At 32.5% G+C, this 10,720-nt stretch overlaps 1 protein-coding gene across 5 annotated transcripts; it reads left to right on the plus strand.

Annotated features, from left to right (window-relative positions):
- The first annotated feature begins 464 nt into the window (after nucleotides 1-464).
- LOC108458221 (protein MALE DISCOVERER 2-like) lies at nucleotides 465-6,673 on the plus strand. 5 transcript variants are annotated; one of them, XM_053019331.1, is made up of 14 exons: nucleotides 465-1,158; nucleotides 1,872-2,423; nucleotides 2,565-2,697; nucleotides 2,906-2,977; nucleotides 3,166-3,309; nucleotides 3,393-3,536; nucleotides 4,097-4,198; nucleotides 4,300-4,352; nucleotides 4,444-4,896; nucleotides 5,058-5,248; nucleotides 5,345-5,477; nucleotides 5,570-5,727; nucleotides 5,818-6,006; nucleotides 6,087-6,673. In XM_053019331.1, the coding sequence occupies exons 2-14, from the start codon at nucleotides 2,408-2,410 to the stop codon at nucleotides 6,345-6,347; spliced, it is 2,049 nt and encodes a 682-aa protein (XP_052875291.1). In that variant the 5' UTR covers nucleotides 465-1,158; nucleotides 1,872-2,407; the 3' UTR covers nucleotides 6,348-6,673. The 5 variants fall into 5 exon arrangements, with proteins under 5 accessions (XP_052875291.1, XP_017613019.1, XP_017613020.1 ...); XM_017757530.2 differs by having other exon boundaries at nucleotides 1,872-2,410; nucleotides 2,559-2,697; nucleotides 4,441-4,896; XM_017757531.2 differs by having other exon boundaries at nucleotides 1,872-2,410; nucleotides 2,559-2,697.
- The last annotated feature ends 4,047 nt before the right edge of the window (nucleotides 6,674-10,720 follow it).

Genomic DNA, 10,720 nt, shown 5'->3' on the forward strand with positions numbered 1-10,720 from the left:
TGGAGAAAAAAAGAGAAAGTTTTTTAATTGATTGAAATATTAAATTGGAATATTTTTTCTTAAAAATATATTTCCAATAAAAAATCAATTTCAATATGACAAGTCTAAAAAGTATTTAAAAGAAAAACTCAAATATTTTAATTAAAATAATTATCAACATTAATTGTTTAGACTAACTAATTACATCGTAAAAATATAGGATCAAATTATCTAAAAAAAGTAGGGACTAAACATTAAATCTGAACATGATAGATGGACTAAAACCAAAATTTGACCTAAAAATTTATATCTTTAAATCATTGTTAGAAAGAGGGACGCACGCAAATCGTGGGCCAGTCAAAGGTTTAACAAAAAAAAATTTAATTAGATAATTTTTTTTTAAAAATAGAAAAAGCGCGTCCGACAATAACGGAAGTGGGGCCCACCACCACCGTTCTTCAAAATAAAAATTTTTAATTTTTGTGGGGGCCACAGTTGACAGTTAGTCATCCCCCTTAATCCTTCCCGCCATTACTTATCAACAACAGTAATTATTACGTATTTTAATTAATTAATTAATCAAAAATAGCAAATGTTAATTAAAAAAATTTTGAGGGGTAAAAAAAAAGGGGTAAAACAGAACACAGCTTGTAGGGGTGGCTGGTGGGGCCCTCAAGCTCCAACTAATGATAGAAATTAAAAATTAAAAATAAAAAAACAAAATTTTTAAAAAAATAAAGAAAAATCTCTGGAATTTTTTTTTAAGAAAAAACAAAAACAAAAACAAAAGAAAAAGAATTTTACAACAAAGCCTCCATTGATGAGAAAAAAAGAGCAATGATGGTCGAAGAGAAGGAATTACTGCTCTGAGATCATCCTGGAAAAAAGGGCAGTAATAGAAAAAAATCTGGGTTTTTTGTTTTTTTTAAATTGTTTTTTATTTATCTAATTTTAATTTCAAAATATATTTTTTTGCATATTTTTTTCTTTGCTGCCTTTTTTTTTTTTCTTTTGAGTTCAAATCTCCCATCAAAAACCTCTTTCTCCACCATTACCTTCCATTTCCCCCTCCCACCTATCAAATACATTTTTCATTTTTTCTGAGAGAATCCCATTATTATCATTGCAACAGCTGCTTCAAACCAGGGATAAAGATTTGATCTTTCTGCACCTTTTATGGTAATTCAACTCTTCATTTTTTTTTTTTTTAGTTTATATTCAATCATATCTCTACATTGCAATTCTGGGTTTTGAATGTGGTGAAATTGATGTTGCAGTGTTTTTCTTTCCTTTTTTTTCTTTTTGTGTATTGGATTAAGCTTTAATGAGAATTAAGAACATGGTGGATTGTTATGATACTACATTGTAATTCTACGATACGGGTGGTGATGTCGGTATTGCAGTTTTTATTTCATATTGTGGATTGTTACAATACTACATTGCATTTCTACAATATGGGTGGTGAAGTTTGGTACTGTATAGTTTATTATGAATTATGATTAAATTAAGCTAATGGCAACCACGAAGCGTTGCATGGTGATGGCTCATTTCGTCTCTTAATCTGAAAGTCGAGGGCTTGATTCTTGATAGAGGACGTTTCGTGTCAAGCTGTTTCCCCCTTAATGAGAGGATTAGTAATTGCTGCCGGAGGAGGATATTAAGCTATAATGGCAAACCAATGAATTATGAGAATAAGGGATTATTAGGTTACAAATTTCAAGTGATTTATGTATTTGGGGGTGAAGGGGTTCTTCACCCTTTAAATCTATAGCTTTAGAGAGAGTGTTTGTGTGTCATATATAATTTTGTAGACCCTTTTTTGCCTTTATTAGACTGCTTGCTCTCAAAGTCATTCTCATGTTTTTTGCTTTTGTTTCTTTTCTTTTTTTCAGCTTCTCTGGAGATTGTAAGGAGAAGTCAAGCTTTCAAAAGTTGATAATTAACATGTACATGTTAAGGGTGTTGTAAGATCAAATTTAAAACAGAAAAAATGAGGGATCCCGATATGATGATTGTCACCGAAGGCGGCGAATTTACATTTGTTTGTAATATATTTTTGTAATAGCATTAAAAAGAGAAAAAAAAAACAAGGATAAAAAAGATTGCTTTTGTTTCAAGTTTTCTTGTTCAACAAAAAGGAGCGTAGAGATTCTTTTTTTGTTGTTTTTTCCCGGTGTTGGTGTGTCATTTTGTTTATTGTAGAGTGAGTTTTCAGAAAGAGTTTGGTGTTTTGTATTAAGGGGAAAAAAACCTGGCGATTTCGTATAGCGTTGTGGCTGTTGGCAGATGTCTTTGCTACCTCGGCCATTGCAGCGTTTGGCTTATAAAGAAATGGGGGATAGATGGAAACAAATTGGATTCAATTTGTTGAGCTTTTTGTTCTTGATTCCAAGTTTCATGATTGAAGGGTCTTTGGCCATTAACTCTGATGGTAATTCCTTCTGGTATTTCTGTTTGATTCTTTTCTTTTCTTTTTTTTCATTTTCATTTATGAATCATATTCAATTCAATCATTTGTTTTCTTTTTCGTTTTCCTATTGTTTTACTTTGTTTTCCTTTGATTTTAATTGGATTTCGAGATGAAGGTTTGGCTTTGTTAGAATTTCGAGCCAGAATTGACTCTGATCCTTATGGTGCGTTTGCAAATTGGAATTCCAATGATAGCTCTCCATGCTTGTGGTGGGGAGTTCATTGTGTCGATGGTAAAGTGCAAATGCTGTAAGTCCCTCTTATATATACATACATACATATATATGTACTCTTTGTACTTGTTCTTCATTGGATAGTAAAATAGAGTTTAGCATGTCACTGGCCTAACAAATTGAGTAATGAGCTTAATCACAGATTTTTTAGTTTAGAACCTGTTTATGGTGTAAACTGTGAATGGATGAATCTCTTAATGCCATTTTTGTTGTTTGCTTTTTAGGGATTTGAGTGCCCTTTCTTTGGAAGGAACATTGGCACCAGAGCTGGGGAAATTAAGCAACTTAAGATCACTGTAAGGATTCATCATCTTTGCGGCTAAATAAGTGGGCTTTTCTATGTTTTTATCTGAAATTGTTTATCTACTTGAACTCGGGTCTCTTGTAATCTTGTTGTACTCGTGTCTGATACTCATATCTGACATATATTCAAACATATTTTTAGTGCTTACTTGGGGTTTTTCTTGCTGCTGATATTTAACAGTGTGCTCTATAAAAACCATTTCTCCGGTGCCATTCCAAAAGAGTTTGGAGAGCTTACGAAGCTGGAGCTACTGGATTTGAGGGAAAATGACTTGGGTGGAACAATTCCAGCAGAAATAGGAAAAATGTTGTCTCTAAAACGCTTGTAAGTCATGTTTTTTATGTTTTATTCCGTGTGTTATGCTTTGTCCTTGTTTTTAGCTTTAACTAAACTACCTTACACCTTAGGTTACTTTGTGACAACAAGTTGGAGGGCAGCATTCCTTCGGATCTTGGGAGACTAAACTTGCTCTCCAAACTGCAATATGATGAAAACCTTACATCGACGTCAGCTACCGGAATTGGCTGCATAAATAGGAAGTTTGGACTGTGGTAAGAGCCATATTCATTGTTGTTCAATCCTCTCCCCTTATCCCATAAATAAATGTATCCACCCACAATGCAGTATGTATGCTACAACACCATCATAGCTCTTATCCCATTGTGTTTTTGTTGATATTATGCATATGGCATGAACTTGACAATATATGTTTCTAAAAGCAGATTCATTTCCGAGGTTCATTGGCCTAAAATTTCGTTTAATGCTTAGTTTTATAAGGTCTAATATTATCTTCCTTTAATACCATTTGATATGCCTATATCTTTGGCCTTTGTTGGCAACTAAACTGTTAGTTCTAGTGCTTATGACGATTCCGGATTTGTGGAATCACTCATTTTCTGCCTCATTCTGCTGTTTGAGTTCATATTCGGCAAAAAGATAGAGAGATAACCTCTGTTTGATATTTCTATGAAGGAATTTAACTTAGTGACATTTTGCTGGGATATCAGACTCGATTCTGTTAAATGTTCTTCCTGTTTTGCAATGATTAACTAAACCTATTAAGAGTTATAGCCTTCTAGTTTCCTAATTACTTAATTGCCTAAGTTGACAGCCTATGGCAAAGCAGTTTGAAACAACTGAGCAGAATGGGTTCATTGCTCATGCCGATTAAAGGCACACTTATACGTTACCTCAATGCGTTGCCATTACCACAGTACGAACTTATCATATATCCTTTTTTTAATGTCTTATTCGTATTGTTGATTATGTTATTTCTTAAATTCTCCTTGTTTACGTGGTTTACCTTCTTACAAGGCAAAAGGACTCGCTGGCCGAGCATCAAGACGATTGCTGCAGTGATGTGCCTGGTGAGCAAAATACAATTTACTGAATCTCAGTCCATTGGAAAATCGAGTATGGTTTCCAGGAAAATGAATGACATTGTTTTGCTTAAAGCAGGTTCATCTGAACAACAGATAGCCAATAGCATGCAGGATGTTGCCTCTTTTGCACGTCGTAGGCTGCTTGCACAGTCAAAGAACCTCCCAGCTGTGCCTGCTACTGGTATGTCGTCTAACGAACAGATCATTTCTCTCCCGACTACCCGAAGTAGTGGGAGCTTCCCTGCTGTGCCGAAGGCAAAACAGCCTTCTGCACCATCACCATCACCATCACCACCAGTTGAAATGCCTCCTACCCTGGAGACTGATTCGAAGCCTGGAGAGCCACCTGCTGAAGAACCTTCAGAATCTGGTTCCGGGAATTTATGGAAATATCTCATTATCATTCCCGTTGTGGTCATCCTGCTTGCATTTTTGGCATTTTTGTTCCTGTGTCGTAAACGAGCAGCAAAAACGATCGGACCTTGGAAAACTGGATTAAGTGGACAGCTGCAGAAAGCTTTTGTTACAGGTAACTTTAAAACATTTTATTAGATATTGCAGATTTCAATTTACATACAATGAGACGCCTTGTTCTTAGATAATGTCCAGACCAGTTCGACTAAATTGGCACTGGTTCGTTTTTGTTCATGCTGCCAAAAAGACCCATAATTTCTGTTATTCAATATGCAGGAGTGCCTAGCCTAAACCGAGTGGAACTCGAAACAGCCTGTGAGGATTTTAGCAATATAATTGACACAATTGGAGGTTGTAGAGTGTATAAAGGAACACTTTCCAGCGGAGTTGAGATTGCTGTTGCTGCAACTGGCATTTCATCTTTAAAAGACTGGTCCAAGAACTCGGAGAAAGCCTATCGGAGAAAGGTTTGTCATTATTTATGGTCATGAAACCTGTACATGAAATTTTATACTTTAAAATCTCCTGATTGTTGTTTTCTTTCCTATCGGAACTCACTGTAGATCGATAAATTGTCAAGAATTAACCATAAGAACTATGTCAACCTTATTGGCTACTGTGAGGAGGATGAACCTTTCAACAGGATGATGGTGTTTGAATATGCTCCAAATGGGACCCTTTTCGAGCACCTGCATGGTAATATTGTCGATTACATGTGTAATTCACGGCAAATATTTTACTCGAGATGATTCTTCGAGAGATTAAAATATAAGTTTTTTTGTTCACAGTTAAAGAAATGGAACATCTTGATTGGAATGCAAGGGTGAGGATCATCATGGGTGTTGCTTATTGTCTTCAATATATGCATCATGATCTAAATCCTCCCTTAGCTCATCCAAACTTAAGTTCATCTTCTATCTATCTAACGGACGATTATGCTGCAAAGGTACATCGATTTCGGTTTGAATTGGGAAATTTTCATAATGTTATTATTGATATACAATACTCATTCTCATTCATCTTTTAACTTCCGCAGCTTGGAGAAATTGGCTGTTTACCATCCACATCAAAGTCAGAGACCTCAAGTGATTCTGAATCACAACATTCATCTGAATTGCCACCATTAGTTGATTTAGAAGCGAATGTCTATAACTTCGGATTATTGTTACTCGAAATCATTTCCGGAAAGCTTCCTTGTTCAGAACAAGGACCAATCGAGAAATGGGTATGTTTCCCAATGATACCTTATATAACTTCAAAGGCATAGGTTTTGCATTAAGGCAAACTAATATCAAAACTTTGCAGGCGGACCAATACTTGAGCGATAAGTCGAACTTCGGCTCGATGACTGATCCTACGCTCGATTCGTTCAAAATTGAAGAGCTCGAGATAATCTGTGAGGTTATCAAAGAATGTATCGCAACGGATCCAAGGAAAAGACCAACGATGAAAGATATAATCACGAAATTGAGAGAAGTGATTCAAGTCGCCCCGGAACAAGCTACCCCAAGACTCTCCCCGTTGTGGTGGGCTGAACTTGAGATTTTATCAATGGAGGCTACCTAATTTATCTCTGAAATTCCTTTGTAAGTCAAAGTCTCTAAATTACTTTGTATCAAAAATGGAAGAATATAGCTTTTGATTACATATACTTGGTTACCAAAAACACTTCATTTTTGGTCGCCATGGTCCTCATACATACATTCATACATATATATATATATGAATATATAAAAATATATGTATATCATATGTGTATCATCTATTTGTTTTAATATTTTAGACCCCATTAAAACTTAGCACTTTATTGTAATAAAAGTATATTATACTTGTTAATGGCGGATTGTTGTGTAACCATTTATAATAGATGTATGTATTTTGTGATTATTAAAGCTTGTGATATTTTTTAAAAACCCTAACATACATTGGTTTTTATTCCGTGCGGCGCACGGGTTAGGTTATATGTATCCACTTTAATATTTTATATTATCTTTTAAAAGTTTACTACAAAATTTGTAATGTTCCAGTTATAATATGATTAAGAAAATGAAAATGAAATAAAATAATTTTTAATTTTTAAAATTATTTTAGTTTGTATTATTATAAATATAAATTAAGAACATAAAAATTAATTATTGATATTCATCAAAATAGTAAAAATTTTAAAATTTTAAAAAGAAAACTTGAATCTTTGCATTAAATAGTTGTTTCCCAGCACTACTATGGAGAATATATATATATATATAAAAAGTAAGTGTAATAAATTTGATCTTACACTCAATCATCGATTCTGATCATAAATGTTTACACATTACAGTATACAATCAAAACTAAAACTCATTTGAGCTTACAAAAGCTCTTAAAATGACCCGAGCATGAAGAAGGATCAATCTGAAAACTTTTCAAAGTTTGAGAATAGGCATCGATACCAATATTAGGTAACGATACCGTTTTTAGCTTCAGTATTTCAAAAATCAAGTAAAATATTTAAATGTCAATACTTGGAATAAGGTACTGATACCCCTATTAGGAAGTACCGATACCAAATTGGGTATCAATATCGTTTTGGCATTCTACCATTTTCAAAATTTTGGACACAAGTTAATTTGTATCGATACCTTCATAAAGTATCGATCCTTGGGAATAAGTATCGATACTTTATACTAGTACCGATACCAAATTGGCATTTTGTCGTTTCTAAATCATGATAATTTGGTAAAGTACCTATACTTCAACCTATAGTATCAATACTTTTTGCCTGAAAGTAAAAAATCTCATATTTTGGTACTTTTTCATACTCAAACCATAACCAAACTCAAATAGTGCCTTAGGCATACTTCCAACTTGATTAATACCAATCCAAAACATACCAAAAGCTACAATTCACGATTCCTCAATCAATAATTCCAACATGACTCACTTTGGCATTTACATCACAACAATTAAACTTTTACCTAACAATTCATACCAAGTGAATTATGCACATTTTCAATACATGACAATTTCATACATATAATTGACTATTCACAAGTCAATCAAACCATTGAATATCAAATAGGTACCTTGCCAAACATTTTAACCTATGAAATCATCAACCATTCAAGCTTGTGGTACTACTCAATTACATCATCCAACTCAACCATTTCACTATCAATATGATCATTTATATGCTCGACTATAGCTAAACATATTGCCAAAGTACACACTTTCATACACAACATATAACCATTCAAGTTAAACACCATTTAGGGTCCAAAATCATCATCATTCAAGATAAACAGATATACATAACAACGCCTATATACATGCCACATAACCGAGTCCAGAATGATTAAAAGAATACCAAATTGAAGGCTGGATAGTGTGATCTCCAAGATGATTCGATCGTCACATTCCGTAAAAGACAACTACAAGACAAGAAAACATAACAGAATAAGCATTATGAATACTTAGTAAGTTCATAAGTGTTTAAATGGTAAACTTACCTCAATTCATAACTAAACATATTGAAATATCTAACTTAACTCAATTTCCTGTTATGACATTTCACAACAATAATGTGAGTTTATCAGACATTCAAATCATATATCAATTCAATATTTACATGATATTTCGATTCAGTATCGTACAACAAATTTGTCAATTATATATATATCATTAACATCATTCCATCAACATATAAACATATCATTTTAAAATAGATATTATTATTCAGACATTTCCCTTTTTCTTTAATTGTTTAACCCGATGAACTATAATGAATATATATTGATACGCGGGCAACTACACCACACCAGATTACTCGTCAGAGCTGTAACTACACCACACTAGTGCACCGGAGTGTAAAGCCCGTAGGCACATATATTGTATGACATATCATCCATCCACCGCACTAGGGTCTCCATAGAGACATAACTTGGTAATTCGCAACCAATGCAAGACTCCAACATAATCAGTGAATTCTCTATACATTAGTATACTCTATCTCTATTACATATCTCGTACAGCACGCAAATAACCCTATTTGCATGCCAATTGTATCTTATCATTTCTTGCATTCATCCGAGCACATTTAACACATCAAATCAATTCTTTACAATTCAATCCATTTCTCACTTTTTTGTACCAATATGAATACAATTTAAAGTACATTCACACAATATAAATTCATAATTCAAACTCATACAATACATTTATACATATAACTATACCATATGAACTTATCAAACAAAAACAACAATGACCAAAATGTTGAAGACTAATCTACAATTTTTCCTTTTCCTCGATTATTATTTCATTCAATCTCGATCTATACGGTAATTCATTTCAATTTATTAGTTTCAATAACTTTATACCATCATATTTCATGTATATGGCATTTTACTTTCACTTTTCAAAAGTTCCTTAAAATTCTTCATTTTATTCAATTTAGCTCCTAAAATCAAAATATTCATAACTTTCACATTTAAGCATTGTTCTACAACCTGTTTTCAAGTACATCCTTCTATGACTTTTACCATCAAATATCATAGACATTTCACACCACTTTTTACACTTTAGTCCTTTTTTACTAAAACAACAACTTCACTTTATAAATTAGTCTTTATTAACGTCTAAGGTTAACATCCAATCATTTAACATTAAAAACTTCAAGAAAATAAAAAAAGGTAACTTTTATAAACTTTAACAGATTTACAAATTAGTACCTAGGTTAGCTAAATCAAGCTCCTAGGATCTAAAAACATAAAAATTACAAGAAATGAGCCAATTGAAGGTTGAAAGCTTGGAAATTAAATATGGCTTCTCCCTTGAGGTTCTATGCATGTACAATTGAAGAAGGAGAAATGAATGAATAAAATAATTATAATTTGACTTTTATACTTATGTTTAAGCTTAATTAATCATTAATTACAATAATTAAGTTTGATTAACTTAACGTTAAACCAAATTAGTCTAAGTTAGTGGGTTTCATCATCCTCCACTATCGTACAATCCCTAATGACCCAATTGCTTAATTGATCTATTAATTAATTAAAATTTCATAGCGATAATTTTTGTAAAATTTACAATTTAGTCTTTATACCTTAATTCATTATCAATTTGAATAAATTTCTATACCAAAATTCAATATAATTCTAAAATAAACTTAAAAATATTAAATAACCATATTTAAGGACTCGGTCTTCGTAAAAATAGGTTTCAAAACTACCATTTTTGGTACCACTGAAAAATGAGCTGTTACAACTAAGAACATCTAACTTTTCCTTTTTATGTTATATTTGATGAATCATATGAGCATGAAATTGGTTGATATTTGAATGTTAATGATGAATAGGAACTAAATTTTATGATGGTTGGTTGATTGAAATGTTGCCTGGTTATTTTTAAAAATTGGACTAAATCGAATAAACTTCAAAACCTAGAATTAACGTCTCTAGGTAAACATTTAGATAGGAGAGACCAAAAGGAGAACCTATTGCCAACAAATTTGATTATCTCGATTTAGTTTGGTGAGGTCGAGAGATAAACTAAACTAAATTGTCTAATTGGGTAAAATAGTGACCGAAAGGAAAAATCGGACCAATTAGGAGTTTGAGCAATTTAGATCCCTAATCCAAGAATTAACTAGCAACATGGATATCAACCGACCACTTTGTCTCATTAAATTGATATTTTTTTTACTTTTGTCTGTTATTTAATTTATTCCTCCTAGGTGTAGTTTAGTGTAAATAACTTTTGATGATGATTTATCGTAATATAATAATCAGTGTGTAACAGTCTGTTTTTCAGTGGTGTCGGAAATAATTATTTCGAAGCCACAAATCTGACGAATGAATCCATAGATATTATTATAGTTTAATATTTATTAGTCAAATATAGTATTATATTAAATTAAATTTTGATTTGAGTTAAGTTTAAGTGGTTTGTCCCCAAAGTCA

This window comes from Gossypium arboreum, chromosome 9 (genome assembly GCF_025698485.1).
Source record: "Gossypium arboreum isolate Shixiya-1 chromosome 9, ASM2569848v2, whole genome shotgun sequence".
NCBI lineage: Eukaryota > Viridiplantae > Streptophyta > Magnoliopsida > Malvales > Malvaceae > Gossypium > Gossypium arboreum.

Excerpts from the sequence above, each read along its gene's own strand:
- LOC108458221 (XM_017757530.2), top strand. The coding sequence starts at position 2,266 with ATGTCTTTGCTACCTCGGCCATTGCAGCGTTTGGCTTATAAAGAAATG. Across the intron at positions 2,698-2,905 it reads GATGGTAAAGTGCAAATGCT|GGATTTGAGTGCCCTTTCTT; the intron begins GTAAGTCCCTCT and ends TTTGCTTTTTAG. Across the intron at positions 2,978-3,165 it reads TTAAGCAACTTAAGATCACT|TGTGCTCTATAAAAACCATT; the intron begins GTAAGGATTCAT and ends GATATTTAACAG.